At 44.3% G+C, this 18833-nt stretch overlaps 1 protein-coding gene across 1 annotated transcript in view; it reads left to right on the top strand.

The window, feature by feature from the left end:
- Positions 1–311: 311 nt before the first annotated feature.
- The window catches only part of APAF1 (apoptotic peptidase activating factor 1), a 78101-nt gene continuing 59579 nt past the window's right edge, over positions 312–18833 (top strand). Inside the window, 7 exon segments of the mRNA XM_032788561.2 lie at positions 312–580; positions 3910–4086; positions 5219–5408; positions 7467–7664; positions 8152–8335; positions 13665–13777; positions 17131–17262. Of these exon segments, the coding sequence (XP_032644452.1) occupies positions 3949–4086; positions 5219–5408; positions 7467–7664; positions 8152–8335; positions 13665–13777; positions 17131–17262 (955 nt within the window). The 5' untranslated portion in view covers positions 312–580; positions 3910–3948.

Below are 18833 nucleotides of genomic sequence, written 5' to 3' on the forward strand. Positions count from 1 at the left end.
CGGGCACCCCACAAAGCCACCCCGCTCCCCACCCCATCACTCTCCCTTCGAGCGCCCTCACCGCCCAGTGCCCCCGGACCCGTCCCCGCGCTCCCACAGCTCCCTTCCGCTGCACCCCGACTTCCCTGATCCCCGTTACCTCTAGCTCGGGGAGGCTGGGCGCGGCGCAGGACAGTCCGGCTCAAACAAACTTCAGCCCTGGGCACGCGCCCCTGGCGGCGGTTGCTGCTCCCCGCAGCCTCGGGCGCGCCACGTCAGGCGCGTGCCCGCCGCTCGCGCTCTGGGCGCGTCTAGCCAGCGCGAGCCCCCGGCGGCTAGGGATGGGGGTGGAGTCTGTTGCTTTGTGCCGCGGCCACCCATTGCTGGGGATTGGGAGGCGCCTAGCGGGCTGCCGGCTGTTCTTCAGTCCCGGCCTTCCGCCCCCTCTGAAGGAGGAAGTGGCCGCTGGTTCCGGGGCGCCTCTCCCCGGGCTGGCGGCGCCGTGCCTACCCGTGCCCCATCCGGCGTCCGAACCTGTTGTTTTGAGCCGGCGCCGGCCTCCCCGAGACCCTCTCCGCGCGTCGCAGGGGCTGCCGGCCAGGTAAGCGCGCGCCCGCCCGCAACTACCCCGGGGCCTGGGGAGGGGCACGGGCGGGGTGGGCTGCGAGGATGCAGCGGGCTTGGCCTCCCCCACTTGCCGCTCTGGCTGTGAGTGTTTATGGGGCGGGTGGGGGGGCGGGATGAAGTGAGCCGACGAGCTTCATTTTTCCGTTGGTGCCTTAGCCTGGCGATCAGGGACCCCGTTGACACTCGCCGGGCGCCCAGGGACCTGTGAGTCGCGGGGCCCGGCGGAAGGGAGCGACCCCCGGGGAAAGTTGTGCGGCCGCGTTAAGTTTCGTATTTCCACGACTTGCCTGTAGGAGGCGTGAGACCCTCTCCGTTGCCGAAGCCAGCCGGGCGAAGCTTCTGCAGCGGCCAAACGCCCCTGGAGTTCGATGAGGTAGGGGCACCTGGCAGGTGCTGGGCTAGGGTGGGGGTGTTGCCGAACTGTGCCTGGGAAGTCGCCTTTGTTCTTTTGGGGCTGGAGGATGCTATTGATAGGCACCTTTGAAGCTGAAGTGGTCCCACTGTTATATGGAGATTGCATAGCAGTTGTTGTCGTCTTTGTAAATTATCTCACATGAATCGTTAGTGCCTGTCTGGATATGCATTTGAATTCTCTTTATATTTTGGAGACAGTTTTTCTTGCCTGGATATTTTTTTTCAGTCTGAGTTTTATTTTAGTTGGAGTTCTGCTTCATGTATATGTAATTAACCCTTGAGGTGGTAATCACTTGCAAGAAAATGCTGGTTGGGTTTTTGTATTACTTCAGTGTATTTATTATACATCAGAATAAATAGGAACTATTTTGTCTTTATTGGACAGTTGTGTATTCTGTTTAGTACGTGCCTGATTTCTTCCCTAAAAGCTGGCATAATAGGGAGATCTAAGTATTTGAAAGGAGATCTATCTCCTTAAGGAGACTTAGAACATATATTACTATTTACTTAATTAAATTAAATTAAATTATTGTTTAATATTATTTTTTAATTTAAAATAAGTAGTTTAGGCCCGAACTTTGATTTAAGAGATTTCATGATTTATTTTAAACACATTTATGTAGTATTGAAAACCAAAGGGTGGTACGTTGTGTTAATGTAGGGGGAGCCTGTAGCAACAGAATTTGTCAGACCTGAGTAGACCAGTGATGAATTTACTTCAGTGCTGCTGCCTCTGACAGTGTCCAGAACCAGATGTTTCAGAGGAAGGTTTAAGAAACTCCATATATACTCCTGGGGGAATTCTGTGCCACTGTGCATGGGCAGATTTCTTTGTTTCCCTGCAGAATAATAGATTCTGACTGGGAAGCAAAGGGCAGCTATGAGAGGAATCACATGTCCCTTCCCAGCTGCCATCTCAAGCACAGGGCCATCCTTCGGCATATGCGGCATACGTTGCTGTGTAGGCCACTACTAAATTTGGGGCACCACCGATGGGACAGGACACCAGCATGACAGTGCATTCTGAGGGAGGGTACTGATTGCTGAGGTTTCTGGGAAGGGGTGGGGGAACTCACCTGAGTGTTACTTTCTCCCCACCGTGGTGAGGTGGGCTGGGTGGCTCTGGCGGTATCCTTTTGCTGCCCATCATAACGTGTGTGTTTCTCTCCAGACCTCTTCCCACCCCATGCAGGGCTGGGTGTGGTGCAGGAGCTGCTCGGGCTGGCTGCATGCCAAGGAAGTGAAAGTGACTCACTTTCTCAGCAGCCAGCCTGAGCGCTTCTGCTCCAAGTGTCAGCACGGACTGGATTTGAACGCACACAACTGGCTGGGTTGTGGAGCACATCTCTCGCCCGGTGGGCGTGGTGGCCTGGCAGTGATCCATCCAATCCAGAGGGAGGTGCCTGGGGCAGGAAGAGCTGCCGTGGGTCCTGCAGCCCCGAGATGCCGCACTTCACCATTGTCTGCGGTGCCGATGGCGGTGCCCATTGGCGTGACCTGACCTGAGGGGTAGCTGTTGCCACTCTGCACCCCAAGGGGTGCCCCCAGAGAAGCAGGGAGCACTTTCTCCTCTTCCTGGGAAGAGATTGGGAACAGACACCATTAATATAATGCATTCTCTCAACCGATTAGTTTGATCTTTGCCTTCGTCCCCATCTCTCCCACTTTAGAGTAACTTATACCTTGATCCTGCAGTGAGGTTTGGTTTGGGTGCAGGGGTTTCTTTAACTCCCTATTCCTAGGAGAATCTTTTGTTTTGGGCGCTTTAACTTTGCCAAACATTTGGGCTGAAATTTTCCATACTGGGTGTCTGCCTAAGGCTGATTTTTTGGTTCCTGAAAATGCGATTAGGGAAAGTATGTTGTTTGCTGATGTTAAAAGAACAAAATCACTGAAATTTATTTAAAGAAGCTCAAACACCTCCATGCTTTGGAGAAGGGACTTGAATTTTGACCGGGGCAGTGGAGGGACTTGCCCTGTCCTGCTGTCAGGGTTGTGCCTTTTGCCTTTCCTGTGAAAATTTGTCCAAATCATAAATCTTCGAAAAGTCTCAGTTTGTACATGCTTAGGAGAGGCTTGGTAGAATTTGGCAGCTAAATTCTCAGAAGATTCCATCTGCACTGAGCATACTCCATCCCACACAACTCATGTCTGCAACTTGACTGCTCATGCACCATCCCTGTAGAGCACCTATTGAGCATGCTCTATTCTGGGTTTGCAAGAGCTGAACGAGACTTTGTTAGCAATTTCTCCTTCTGCTATGGTACCAGGCACAGGAACTGAGAACAGGGAGACTGAGAGCATGGGAGAGAAGATGCCTTTTGCTGGCACACAGCTAGCATGGAGTGGAAGAGGAAGCAGCCTGACTCAGATGCAATGGTGGGTGGAGGAGTTGGAGCAGAAACCAGAAGGGTCAGATAGGAGGTTGGGGGGCATCAGTAGGAGCAGGGTGTGTGTAAGAGGCAGGCATTGGAAGAGAATGGGGAGGATAGGAGCAGGAGACAGGATTGATGGGGAAATGGAGTGGGGATAAGTTAGAAGTTAGGTAGGAGTTGGGTGGTTGGGAATGGATAGAAGCAGGAGGTGGGATTTTTCCCTGTGTTTCCTTAATCTGTTACAGTCATCAGCCCATCTGGACATAAGCATCTGAGCATCTTGGAGAGAGGATAATATGAAAATCTTTATATAGTGTTCTCAAGAAACACCAGTAGTAGGGTGAAATGTTGGTTGCTTGTGTACTTTCTAGTAAGAAGTAATTCGTAACATGAAACTAACTGAAGATCAGCTATATTTCAACTGAAGTTAATGTTGGGAATACTGTTGCCACTTTTCTTAAGTTACATTCTATAAAAGGAAATATATTTTGAAATTGATTAATTTCTTGACTAGCTCATGTTCCCGTGCAAACTTTTTCTCCACTGAAGAAAAATGGATGTGAAATCTCGAAATCATTTGCTTCTGAATCATGAAGCATTGGTAAGAGACATCAAGACCTCTTACATTATGGATCATATGATTGCTGATGAAGTACTAACATTACAGGAGGAGGAGAAAGTAAAAGCACAGGTAAAATACAAATCTTCTTAATCACTTTCCTATTCCCAGATTGCTCAACATGTTTTAGAATACTCGTTTGAATAGTTCTCTGACATCTTAGGCCAGAGATGGGCAAACTTTTTGGCCTGAGGGCCACATCAGGTTTAGTAAATTGTATGGAGAGCCGGTTAGGGGAGGGAGTCATGGCCTGGCCCCCACCTCCTATCTGCCCTCCTCCTGCCCCATCCAACCCCCCTGTTCCCTGACACCCCCCCCCCGCGCCTGGGACCTCTGCCCCATCCACACACACCCACTCCTTGTCCCCTGATCGCCCCTGGACCCTTGCCGCCCCATCCAACCCCACCTCTCGTACCTGACGAGCCCCCACTGGAACCCCTGCCCCATCCAACCACCCCTTCTTCCTGTTCCCTGATTGCCCCCTGCTGCCCCATCCAACCCCCACCTCCTTCGTGAATGCCCCCTCCAGGACCCCTGCCCCCATTCAACCTGTTTCCCTCCCCCCCAACCTCCCTGACCCCTATCCACACCACCACCCCGAAATCCCCTGCTCTCTATCAACCCCCCCGCCCCCTTACCACGTTGCCTGGAGCACCAGTGGCTGGCGGCGCTACAGGCACGCCGCCTGGCTGGAGCCAGGCCACACTGCTGCCTTCACCACACAGCACAGAGACCGGGTCAAGCCGGGCTCTGCAGCTGCGCTGCCACAGGAGCTCACAACTCCGCCATCCAGATCATTGCGCCGGTGGCGGAGTGAGCTGAGGGCACAGGGGAGAGGGAAAAGTGGGGGAGGGGCCAGGGCTAGTCTCCTGGCCCAGGAGCTTGGCGGCTGACAGGATAGTCCCGCAGGCCGGATGTGGCCCGCAGGCGGTAGTTTGCCCACCTCTGTCTTAGGCCATGATTCAGCAAGGTACCTAAACTTGATGTGGGACTATTTACATACCTTAAATTTAGGTGTGTGTTTGAATTCGTTGCTGAGTTAAAGTCTTAATGCAGGTCCATTATCTGACCTGTAATAGCAGCTAGTGTTCCTGGCAATAAGAAGCACTGTCCTTAACTAGCCAAGTGTTAGAACTAGATGACCTAATATATCTCCCAATTTTTGTGATTGTATATAAAAAATTTTTTTGTTTGTTTCTGTTAGACTACACAGAAAGAACGAGCTGCTATGCTAATAAAAATTATTCTTGCAAAAGATAATTACTCATACATATCCTTCTATAACGCACTGCTTCATGAAGGGTACAAAGACCTGGCCGCTCTTCTTCAGGATGGGATCCCTATTATATCCTCTTGTAATGGAAATAAGTCTATGGATGGAGTTACTTCGTATGGTCAGTATAATGCTTGCATTCTCTATTCTTGAAGATAAAGAAGAGTAGTTATTAAAGGTTCCCAATCCTGCTGGAAAGGTATAACTAGAGGGGTTCCGGAGGGGTCTGTTTTGGGACTGGCTCAGTTCAATATCTTCATCAACGACTTAGATATTGGCATAGAAAGTACGCTTATTAAGTTTGCAGAGGATACCAAACTGGGAGGGATTGCAACTGCTTTGGAGGACAGGATCATAATTCAAAATGATCTGGACAAATTGGAGAAATGGTCTGAGGTAAACCGGATGAAGTTCAATAAAGACAAATGCAAAGTGCTCCACTTAGGAAGGAACAATCAGTTTCACACATACAGAATGGGAAGAGACTGTCTAGGAAGGAGTATGGCAGAAAGAGATCTAGGGGTCATAGTGGACCACAAGCTAAATATGAGTCAACAGTGTGATACTGTTGCAAAAAAAGCAAACGTGATTCTGGGATGCATTAACAGATGTGTTGTAAACAAGACACGAGAAGTCATTCTTCCGCTCTACTCTGCGCTGGTTAGGCCTCAACTGGAGTATTGTGTCCAGTTCTGGGCACCACATTTCAAGAAAGATGTGGAGAAATTGGAGAGGGTCCAGAGAAGAGCAACAAGAATGATTAAAGGTCTTGAGAACATGACCTATGAAGGAAGGCTGAAAGAATTGGGTTTGTTTAGTTTGGAAAAGAGAAGACTGAGAGGGGACATGATAGCAGTTTTCAGGTATCTAAAAGGGTGTCATCAGGAGGAGGGAGAAAACTTGTTCACCTTAGCCTCTAAGGATAGAACAAGAAGCAATGGGCTTAAACTGCAGCAAGGGAGGTTTAGGTTGGACATTAGGAAAAAATTCCCTAACTGTCAGGGTGGTTAAACGCTGGAATAAATTGCCTAGGGAGGTTGTGGAATCTCCATCTCTGGAGATATTTAAGAGTAGGTTAGATAAATGTCTAGACCATCCCTGATAAGACAGTATTTGGTCCTGCCATGAGGGCAGGGGACTGGACTCGATGACCTTTCGAGGTCCCTTCCAGTCCTAGAATCTATGAATCTATGAAAAATCCTAGTTTAATTACTATAAAATGAGTAAGTATATTGCTTCAAGTACTGCTTCCTGAGACAGTTTGATCTGGTATGGCGCTAGCCAATGTTTCCATATTTCATCTGGCACATGGGATGGGGAGAGAGTGGTTTTATCTGAAATTGGTACAGTTTCATGTCCAGTAACTGTATTTTAAAAAATGTACTGTTTATTATTATTTAAATGAAGGCCTACATGTCCCACATTTCCATTTAAATCCAAATACTTGACTATGAAGTGGTAGTCAGGAGGAAGGCCTTTCCTGTCAGCGTGTTTTAGAGAAGCTGAATCTGAGTGTGGAAGTAAAACTCTGAAAATCTCGTTCTTCTTGGAAGCTTATTTCCCACCCACAAAACTTTCTTTTATGTTTGTTTAATACTTGGGCCATACAAAAAAATTGGTTCAAATTTCTTATCTACCAGAAGTGGATTTCTTTTAATTATAGACTTCAGATTATCCTAAATGCATTCCTAAATTGACATAAATATCTTGTCTGCAGTACTTGTGTTCTGTGACTGATGTGAAAAGAGGTGGTGGTTTCTGAGCAGTTTAGTGGCACAAGCATTCTTATTGCATTTGATCAAATGTGTCATCAGCCTTACTGCAGCTTTATTGATTGTCTAAGTCTAAAAATGTGTAACGAAGGGTGTCTCACCCTTTACCCCAAGGGACCAGTCCTCTAGCTCACAGTAGAAATGTAGTCATTGGCATAGTAGTGAGAGAAGAAGCTGATGCCTGTTTTGTAACCTTTCCACTGTTCTGGGGACAAGCAATGGATTTCAGCAACTGGTGATCCAGTACTTTTTATGATGCGGGGAGGGGGGAGTTTTGGGTTGGTTTATTTATTTATTGTGTACGGTGGTAAGTTTTTTGTTGTTTTTTTTTAAAGAGCTGGGGGAAAATCACTTAGAAATTATTTCTGTTTGTGTATATATATATTTTTTTTTTTTTTACATTTCAGTGAGGACTGTCCTCTGTGAAGGTGGAGTACCACAAAGACCAGTTGTATTTGTTACTCGTCCAAAGCTGGTAAAAGCAATTCAACAGAAACTGTACAACTTAAGAAGTGAACCAGGTTGGGTTACTGTTTATGGAATGGCAGGTTGTGGGAAGTCTGTTTTAACAGCAGAAGCACTACGGGATCACCATCTCTTGGAAGGTACAGATGCCTATTTTTTATGCGCATACCAAATTTTCATAAATTATTATAGAGCCTAAGTCCCATTGCAGGTAAATAGGATTCAGGCTTCTAAATGATTTGGGCATTTCTAAAAAATCTCATCCAGTATTTGTACCTCTGATCATCATCTGATTACTCTAGGATCATTGGATATTGCTGTAATCCATGGAAAAAGGTCCCCAGAGTAACTTTCCGTCCCGGATAGTATTTTAAATAAGGACATAAGCAATTCACTCTTACTTTGGTGATGTACAAATGTATTTGGATTTAGAATTATGGACGTATTTTATTCACATTTCAAAATATGTTTATCTAGTTTGACAGCTGCTTATCAGAGTCTAAAATTTATTCCCATCTTAGCTATATATAAAGTAATTTATTGACATAATTTTGCTTGTATTTCTCACTCATAGAAAATACATGTTAACTAAAAATATGAATTTTAACTTTGCACCATCTTACTTAGATTGCTTCCCAGGAGGAATACATTGGATTTCTATTGGAAAACAAGACAAGGCGGGGCTCCTAATGAAACTCCAAAATCTTTGTAGTAGACTAGACCAGGACTTCTCTCTTTCACAAAGGCCACCACTTAATATTGAGGAGGCTAAAGACCGCCTTCGTCTGCTGATGCTGCGCAAATACCCCAGGTACTTTTAGTGGGATAAAAGGTGTGTCGGTGGAATTAGGCTATATATAAAAAAACCATGATCTTGGTCAAGTTGCTTTTTGTGACTTGTCTTCAAAACTTGTAAAATGAGGTAACACCATTGTCACACTTTAAATTCTTTCCAGCCTAGCCTTCGAATAGCCTTGGAGGTAATGCTGTAGATTGTGAGGAAATGTTATGTAAGGCAAAACTGGAAAGATTGTCAAGAAGTTGGGTTACTCTGAAACATGTTATGATTCTCAAATGAAAGTCCCTATATCAGGATTTCCCAGACTGTGTGTGGTGGGTTCATGAAGGCATGCAAAAACTGAAATTACATACACAAAAATGTAAAAGGATTTATAATGTACACTATGTAGTAGTATATTCTTTTTAGATCAACTTACTGTTGTAAAGTGAGAACTCTTGCCAATGTTTCAGTGTAGACTTGTCCTGGATGTTAATATGTGTGTAAATATGAAAATTCTGCTGTTAAAATCATGTTAAACATGTAACTCTGTGGTGGACTTTATGCAGAACAGTATACTTCCCATTAAACATGTACACCATGAAGTACCTATGCACACAGACTATGATAAAACGTGTCATTAGGAACACCAGACACAGTGTTTGTGATTGTTCATAACACCCCAGGGCAGTTCTAAGCCTTACCCAACCATGTTGCTTTCGTTGTTCAGTCTATGTTGGAGATTAGTTCTGGCTGTGGGATGACGTGGGAAGAGGAGTCCTTTTGTGAAGATGAATCTTTTGTGAAAAAGACAGTGATAGGTTATTCCAATGATGGTTCAGAAGGCAAAAAGAAAACATAGAAATACTACATATGGTTTCTCACTAGTTGACTTGAAACCATAGCTTGTGGTCAGATCTGAAGTATTGGCTGCTAAGAATGTGTAGTCTTTGAAGTGGTGGTGATATTCAGAAACCAAATATCTGTCACTGAAAGATAAACCAGAGGAGAAGTCAATAAGATTTAATTGTTCCATCAAGAAATTCCCTTCAGATGTCTTGCATGTGTCACCCAACAATGTAAGGCGCATATCATTGCAGAAAATCTTATTCTTCTCTAAGCAATAGACTTGGTTTCAAAAGTTGTTGGTTCTTAAAAGGTTCTTAAAGTGAAAGTAGTACTTTATTCAAATAATAATAATTTTATGTCATAGTAATGATATGGCTGAGTATATCCAACAGCCCAACTACTTTCAAACTTCAGGAAAAGTGACAAATCAGCAATTGACTTGAAATGTCAACTAATACCTCTGGTGCTGCAGAGCTTCTAACATGTTTGAGATATGTTTCTGATTGTACTGAAGACTTGCAGTTCTGTAGAGCAGTGCCAGAACAAGCACTGCTCTACAGGAGAGGTATCTAAAAATGAACTTTGAGGAAGCAGTCAGACACTTATATATTTAGTTGGAGTAGTAATATTGCAAGCTCTGTTGATGGTGTCAGGCAGAAAAATAGAGGGCTGTTCACACACACTGTTTCATATGTTGCCAGATTTTTGTTTCCAAGAAAATGCCTGAACATTGATGTGTAGTCCTCCATGAAGCTTCTATAGTAATGAGCTTTGGTGTAAGGGTCATTCCGTGAATTCTTGACTTTTTTTCTTTTTTTTTACTTTGTGATGACAGCAACTCCTCCTCCTTGTTGAAGTGAGAGAGGTTTAAAATGTGAAGTGCTATCTTGATTCTTTCAAATAAGAGAAGTGCAGATTTTTATGAAAGATGAGCAATCTCCCCTTGTTGACATATTCCATAATCAACTTTAGTGGCACACTTAACCTGCCTTTCTGAAATCTTTGGTCACTTAAACTCATTTTTTCTCACTAGCAGCAGAATTTGAATATTCAGTTCATGCATGACAGGATAGATATATTCCCCAGAAAACTTGGATATTGGTTAGCGTGCCACCTTCGGCACACATGCCATAGGTTCCTTCCTGGATTGTGCTTGGGATATGGAAGGGACGTTTGCCCATAAGACTTGCATTTAAATGTATACACTTTGATACTTTAGATCCACATGCCATACTTGCCATACTTGCCATACTTGTGGCATAGGTTGCCTTGGATATTGGTTTTCCTGAGCACAAAGAGGGAGTTTGGAGTTGTTTCCTCATAGTCCCTCAATGAGGTCTGAAACAAGGATGCAGTTGGTATCCACCAGGAATTTATAAATCAGCATCTCGGGGAACTTCAGACCCACCAGTGAAACTATTTCCTGATTGTCCATGGAAGAGAGAGAGTCATCACCAACCCGTTTATTCAAGGGGCTGTTGATCTGAGAGCACTAACAAAGCCTTTTAAAGACAAATTGACAGACCTCACCTAGGACTTGATGCTACAACTGACTTTCTGTAGCGAGGAATTCAGAGTTCAGCTACCTCTGAAAGAGGATCGTGCATTAGTTGTGAAGATTTTCAAGTCTAACTCCTCCATTTTTATCTGTCAGTTTTCTCTTTGGTGATGAAAATAAAGCATTCCAATTGCCTTCAATCAAAAGTGAAACTGGACTGTGTTTTCCCAATGAGTATCTGGGAATATTTTTCTTAACAAGACATCATCATTCATCATAGGGTTTGTGATTATATTTTAACACTCTGTACCTCACTACTTATTGAAGTTTTTTTTTAAATTTCAGAGTTAGTTCTGACATGGTTATAGTCATAACATTTCTCCTAAATATGATTAGGATTAGAGTTTTGATGGAGGCGATGAGGAAACTTTTTTTTTTAGTGTTGAAGGGGGGTTTCACCAGCTCCAAAAATTTTGGAAAACTTTGAACTACATCTGAAGTGTTGGAGTATACAGACATATGAGCCACCAGTTACATGTATGATGTATGACACTTTTCATGTTACTCAGTCATGTCTGTGACAGTACCCAAGGATCATTCCTCCTTTATCCCTCCTGAGATTGAGTGTCCTAATGTAAATCTTTTATTTATTGTAATTGCATAGACTGAAATTTTCAAAGTAATCTAAGGTGTTTGGATGTCTGGTTTGCATTAAAAATAAAAATTTGGGATCTAAAGCCTCTTGGCAGCTTTGAAAATCTCAGCTATAGCATGTATGCATTTGTATATATGTGGTGGGTTCTCATAAGTGCTTGCTACTGGCTTAAATCTGCTTCAGTTGAGGTCAGTTGTAAAATTCCATTTGATTTCAGTGGGAACAGTTAGGCCAATTCTGAGTGCTTTTTGAAAATTTCCAAAAAGAATGAGTAATAAAATTAAACAGTGTAATGCAATTCATCTGGATATCTTTGTTTTATTCTACAGTGCTCATAATCAGGGCCATCCCTAGCTATTCTGGGGCCCTATGCAGCCCCCCTGTGGGGAGGAGGTTGGGGCAGGCCTCCATGGGAGTGGCGGAGCTGGCATGGGGAGGCCAGGGGGGAACTGCCCTCCAGCACTCACCAGTGGTGCAGCTGGGGCCAGGTTGCTGCACTTCCCGCCACTGGTGAGTGCAGGCCTGGCCATGCTGCAGTCCTCAGGGGAGTAGGGGTGGGGCTGGGGTGGAGCAGGGTTGGGAAGAGGCGGGGCTGGGGCAGGGGCCATGGGGAAGAGGCAGAGCAGAGGCTGGAGCAGCACACAACTGCTTAGGGCACCAGGGAATTTGGTGTCCCAAATTTCCTGGTGCCCTATGCAGCTGCATACTTTACGTATGGGTAGGGATGGCCCTGGTCATAATGCAGGTAACTGAGGCTCCTTTTCATCTCCTGGTTCGTCTGCTCGGGGCTCTTTGCTCTGAGGCAATGGCCCTTTAAGGAAAAGGGACCATGTTTTTTGGCAACCATCTTTGACAAATAAGGTTCCCTTTCTGTGGTGGTGCAGAGTGTGGGCAAGGCTATTTTTCATTAGTCTGAGATGTCTATTTGCATTGCATAGCCCTGCTGCAGAAATACTTTAATATATAGTCCCTGGAAAATGTTGTTCATTTAAAAAGAGAATGGTCGCCTCATACCAAAACCTTGAGGCAGGGTTATTTCTAGGTAACTTTTTTCAAGACTAAAAAAAAATCAAAAAGTTTTTGCAACATGTGAAGCCAGCTGGAAACTTGTTTCTCCTAAAAAAAAGTTTATACTTAGTCCTATGGGAGGCCAAATGCAGTTAGCCATTCTGTGCAACTTCTTTATTTATCTTACAAATGGTAGGATATTTCTTATTAGTTTTCATTCCGACTAGGAGACATATGCTTTGTAGTTTCTGGAGGCTGACCTTATTGCATTCATTGGGGCTTCTTCCATTCCACCCCACAGGCTCCCAGTGTGCCACCCTCTCATCACCAGGATTCCCCAGCCTCTCCCTTGGTGAGGGTTCTGTGTGCCTCCTTTCCCCTATATCAGGATCACACAATTGCCCTCCATGGTGTTGTGTGTCCCTGTTTCCTTTATAGCAGGGTTCACATTCTTGCTTCACTAAGGGATCTTTTTCTTTCCTGCTGTGACAGGGATTGTTTGTCTCCTTCCCTCCACTCCTGCCCCGCACCCCAAAAGTACCTTTCTTCCCTCTGGATTGCCATGGAGCAGACTTTATGGAGGCAGAATATCAAGAGGTAGGAAGGAAGTTGAAGCTTCCTTTCCTCTCTCTGCTGCCTGAGCACTGCCCCACAGCTGTTAAGTGGCTCCGAGCTCTGAGAACAGTTATTTGTCTATGGGCTGGGGTAATGTTATACTTGAACATTAAGCCTTAATGGGTGTCATCAACCTTTTGTGTTTTGTTTGATTTGATCTATAGAAAATTGCAGAGGTGCTTGAATTTGTAGCTGTGCTAATCAAATCATGTGGGGCTCAATATGTCCTCCAGTGTCCCTTTTTTCAGTATTCTGATTTTCTCCAAAATGAATGAGTGCTGGCCATTGATGCTTAGGACGTTCTCTGAAATTTTGGAATTGATTGGATGCAGTGTTCAAAAGTTACACTTCACAAACATACCTATACAAATAGAGAAATGCTGTTGAGTGGACTGTAAGGTGTCACAAGCTTGGTCAACAAACATATTTATTTATCTATCCTGAAAGATACTAAAAAGAGAAATCTCAAAATGCTTGCCTAATATTTCTGCTGTGACAAATACATGCAGCCATAAATTACAAGCAAAGATGTATGTTTTCCCTATTGACAAAGCCATGAATGGCAAAATCTTTTAATTATTTTCTAAGATATTTTGCTTCAAAACATACAATTTTTCCCTGAATTGCAGTGTTTAATGCCCCTTAAAGACAGCATTTTAATAATGAAATAACTTTCCAGAGTATTTATTTGAAAAGTCATCAGTTGACCCCGACTTTTTTTTTCCTTGTTGTTTTAGGTGTCTCATGGTTCTGGATGACATTTGGGATTCCTGGGTATTAAAAGCTTTTGATAATCAGTGTCAAGTTCTTATTACTAGTAGGGATAGGAGTGTGACAGACTCAGTGACTGGTAAGGATTGTTTTCTTCCTTGCCTATGTCTTGATATTATATATGTGTGTTTTTAAAACTAATGAATTCTGACCTTAAATGTTTACGTTCGTGTTGAAAAGATACTGCTTTCTTCTCCTTCACCTCAGTTATAAAAATGATTCCTCAGATATGCTCTACCTCTCTCAGGTGCAGGTGGCTGAAGTAATAGGGGATCTAAGGGACACAAGGTAGAGCCGCTGTCTGCCACACTCCAATTCCATAAGTATATACATAGAAAATTCTATGTGCTGTTAACAAAGGCCACGAAACCATATAACAGCCTCTGAAGTAGATTCTGTTGTCTTGTGTGCGAAATAGAAAAGCCTTTTAGAATCCTACCCTTCCTACTTCCTGCCCTCCAAGACCCTTATGTTTTTCAAACCGTTTATACAGTTTGAAGGCATGATGTAATTCCTAATGGAGGGGACAAATACTAATCCTTTGGCCAACTTAAAGGGGTTATTGGAAAAAGGAACGAGGACAGCGTATAAGTCACTTCCTTCTGCCTTTTTCATGGGCTGCACAGGCAGCTCCTGATTGCTCCTAGCCCCTTTTGGCTCGGTGATTGGAAAATTGAGCCTGTGACAATGATATTTTATGTTGACACCGAGAACACCAAACTGGTTATGTGTTTTCTTCAGTGGGCCTTGCCTTCATGTAAGAATGTAGCTGTAAATAGTGTTTTTTTTCTAGATTTTGCTCACATGCACTTGGAAAATGTTTATGGGAATATTCACCAAAGGTGCACAAAGTACTAATTGATGTATGGATTCATATATTGAATCTGATATTGTTGCCTGGAATCTACTCTTTCTGATTTCTCCATATCAGTTTGTCACTAGTCTGTTCTGTTGGAGTTGGAATACTTGATCATAGTTAAAAATCTTAAAAAAGACAAATGAATGAAAATATTAACAAAGTCCCAAGTGACTTTTTGAAATCCCACTTGATGGTATTCTCCACTTGGAGGTCATTCTGCAAGTGATTATTTTTTCATGTTAATAATAATAAATATGAAAAACCATAAATATCAACCAGGTAACAATATGGGCCAAGATTTCAAAAAGTTGCTAGTTACGTTGTTGCCTTTGTTTGTGGGTGCGCAGTTTGAGACAGTTGCTTTCAGAGAGTCAGTTTTTAGCACTTTTGAAAATCCACACCCCTTGAAGTGTCTCAGATTGAGCACCCAAAATTATTAGTTGCTTTTGAAATTCTTGCCCACAACACAGTTCTGTATTGAATATATTTTTGTTATTTACTAATTACTTTTGAAGTTTTGGCATCACCCGTTAATAGAGACATCATGTACACCTCTATCCCGATATAACACGGGTTCACATACAATGCAGTAAAGCTCTGACACACTGCTCTGAGCAGCGTGTTAAGGGTGCCAGGCGGGGCCGAGGGGTTAGATAAGGGGCAGAGGGTTTTGGGGGCCCTGCAGTCGCAGAGTGGCCCAGGGGGTTAGCTGGGGGGCCGGGAGCAGCCCGCTCTGCTTCCGTCACCCCAACCCCAGCCATGTCACACGGGGGAGGGGGCTTGGGGGAAGGGATTTCCGCCCCCTGCACTCACCAGCAGTGGCGGAAGCAGAGCAGCCCGGCCCTAGCCTCAGCCCGCTCCACTCCGCCTGCTCCCAGACGCAGCGCTCCACTTCCCACTGCAGGTGAGTGTGGGACCTTTCCCCAACCCCCTCCCCTAGGAACATGGGGCCAGGGCAAGGAAAGCAGAGTGGGAAGGGGCTGCGCTGCTCTGCTTCCCGCCACAGGTGAATGCGTGGAGTGTCCTTTCCCCAACCTACCTGCACTCACCAGTAGTGGGAAGTGGAGCAGCCTGGCTCCAGCCCATTTTACTCCCCCACCTCCCAGCCACGGCGCTCCGCTTCCCACTGCCAGTGAGTGTGGGGAGGTTGGGGAAAGGATGCCCCTTGTACTCACTGGCAGCAGGAAGCAGAGTGCTGTGGCTGGGAGGTGGTGGAGTAGAGTGGGCTGGGGCCACGTTGCTCCACTTTCCGCTGCTGCCGGTGAGTGCCTGTTGGGGGGCAGGGGGTGTGGATAGGGGTTGGAGCAGTCAGGGGACAGGGAGCAGGGAGATTGGGTGGGGGATCCTGGGGGTGATTAGGGACAGGAGTCTCTGGAGGAGGTGGTCAGGGAATAAGGAATGGGGTTAGATTGCCAAAACAAGTTCGATATAATGCAGTCTCACCTATAACACAGTGAGATTTTTTTGTCTCCTGAGGACCCTGTTATATTGAAGTAGAGGTGTAATTGCATACTGCTTGCAAATGTTCATATATTGAACTCGTGCTCAGATTTTGCCTGAATATTAATGTTGGTCAGATTGGCCAGTAACCTCATTCTTCCGTCCTCAACTTCTTAAGGACGGGTGCTGAACTTAATTTCCTCCTTCCCTAAACGGTGGAATATTTCTCGTACTCTCAGTATATTTAGGTTTAGTATTGTGGTTCTGAGGTTTTATTCACTAGAACTCTTAAAATTCTTGGATGCATTTTCGTTCAAATCTATACAAATTTATATATAATTTCCCTCTATTTGTTTTTCTTACTCTCTCTGATGTGCATTGCTATTTATGTGCCACAAGAAAGAGCAGTACAGTTTTAGGTTTATTTTTAAAGTGTAAACATGTTTATTACTAAGAAAACTGACCTTCAGTTCTTGCCTTTCAAATTTACCAGTTGTCTTAGGTGTGCTGCCTTTTGTCCCCTCCCTTAAGCATGTAACAACCTGATAGTTAATGTTTGCCAAGTGCATTCCCTTTATTTCTTTGACACTTGAGAATCCTCCTCTATTTTGTGAAATTGTTGACCATCCTCCCCTCTGTGTTGTCTTAGATTTGGGTTTCTACAATGTTCACTCTTTGGAATGGGAACTTCAACTTTACAGTTTCATAAATATCTATGGTATGACAAACACACTTGCAAAATCTGTACAGTCAGTGATGTTTTACCTAAGCTGCCAAGCTCCACCATGTTTCCTTAGTATGTTTTAACTACTAACTTTGAGTGGGGAAGGAGGTGGCCTGAATACTAAACTATAGCCTAATAATTATATTGTAGCAGTTATTTTGAATATTATTTGAGTATTATTAAATGTCAGTTTGGTTTTGCTAAATGCAGTTTCTGCTCCTTTTCCTACCATTCTTGGTACAAATGTGCTTCAGTATACATAGAGAGAAGGAGGAGTCAAGTCTCCAAGCACGTACCTTGTTTAAAGTTTTGTTTTGGAAGTCCTCTAACCTTTTGCACCACACAAGCTAATTTAAATACTTCAGATAATTCTTACCAAGTTTTTATTTTATTTTGTTTAAATCTCCAGGCAATAAATATGAAGTTCCTGTGGAGAGTGGATTAGCACATGACAAAGGACTTGAAATTTTATCTCTGTTTGTTAATATGAAAATAACAGATCTGCCAGAAGAGGCTGATAGTATTGTAGGGGAATGCAAAGGTATGTAGTTTGCTAGTTTTTATTTTATAATCAGAAATATTTGTAGTTTTTAGTTTCTACTTTATTTCTATAAAGTAAGGGACATAAATTCTGTAATACAGTATCGTTTTAAATGAACGACACAAGTTACTGCTGGACCTCTGCTTGTAAGCAAGATGGATGGTTATCTTGGTTTTTGACTCTACAGCTTTTTCTACACCCCTTCTCAATCTGCTTAGAGTACATACAGAAGGAGTATTCAGATGAATTCCCAAAAAGTTTCATATCACAAGCACATACATAGACAGCATATTCTGTTCGCCTGCTCCAACCTCCCAAGACAGTTGTTGAAAAAACAAGAACCTGACCTGACTTCCTCATCAACTGCTATATTTAACCATTGGATTCTATTGCTTAACCTAGGGATCTCAAACACGCAACCTGCGGAGCTCTTCCCTGCAGCCCCCCAAGCTCCCTGCACGCCCCCCACCCTCCCTTTATTTCTTGTCACTGCCAAACTCACCCCCCCTTCCCTGAGTTATTTTATATCGCAGGTAAGCTCCCCGCATGTTGCTCCCCAATGTTTGGGGCCAGATCTCTCCCCTGGCCTCGTCTGCCATCCCCACGTGCTTCCCCTGAGTGTCCTCCGGCCTCATGTGCTGCCCCTTACCGCCCCGGAGTTTGCAGCTCATATGGTGGCTCTGCTTGGCTCTGCCCTTCCCCTGCCCTTCTGCCCTAGTCCTGAGCCTGTCCAATGCCCCGAGCCTCTCCAGTGCCCCAAACCCCTCATGCCTAGCCCCACAGCCCTCACTCCCACACCTTGTCCTATCCCCAAACTCCATCCCAGAGCCTGCACTTCCTGCCTCAGCCCAGAGTCTGTACCCAGCACCCAAACTCCATCCCAGAGTCTGCACCCCAGACCCCATCCCCACCCAAACTCCCTCCCAGAGCCTTAGGCATGTGGAGGTGGAGTTTGGAGGAGGGCAGGTTCTGGGCACCACCAAAATTTCCACAAACCTGCCACCCCTGGAAGAGGCAGAGCAGGAGTGGAGTGGACTGGTGGTGCAGCCCAGTGCAGGGGGGGCAGGCTTTACTGAGTGTGTATATTTTATTAAAATCGCTTGGAAATGACTTCATTGAAAAAAAGAACACTCATGGAAGAAGAGAGAATTTTTCAAGACAAATGGGAGAATTTATATTTTTTCACAGAGGTAAAAGATAAAATTCAATGCTTATTTGTCAGCAAACGATTGCTGTTCCCAAGGAGTATAACGTGCGTTGGCACTACAACATGATGCACCATGAAAAATATGATGCATTCACTGCAAAAATCCGAGAAGAAAAAGTTCAGCAACTTAATGCAGCATTTGCCGAGCAAAGAAGTTTCTTTTCGGGAATTAACAAATCTAGCAAAGATTCAGTAAGAGCAAGTTTTGTGATAAGCAGAATGATAGCTAAATCATCGCTACCTTTTAAAGAAGGCTTATTCGTAAAATAATGTCTTAATGAAGGCCAACGACATTTTATGTCCTGATAGAAAGTTTTTGAAGGCATAAGCTTGTCTGCCAATACAGTTGCCTGCATGATAACGG

Source organism: Chelonoidis abingdonii, chromosome 1 (genome assembly GCF_003597395.2).
Source record: "Chelonoidis abingdonii isolate Lonesome George chromosome 1, CheloAbing_2.0, whole genome shotgun sequence".
Lineage (NCBI taxonomy): Eukaryota > Metazoa > Chordata > Testudines > Testudinidae > Chelonoidis > Chelonoidis abingdonii.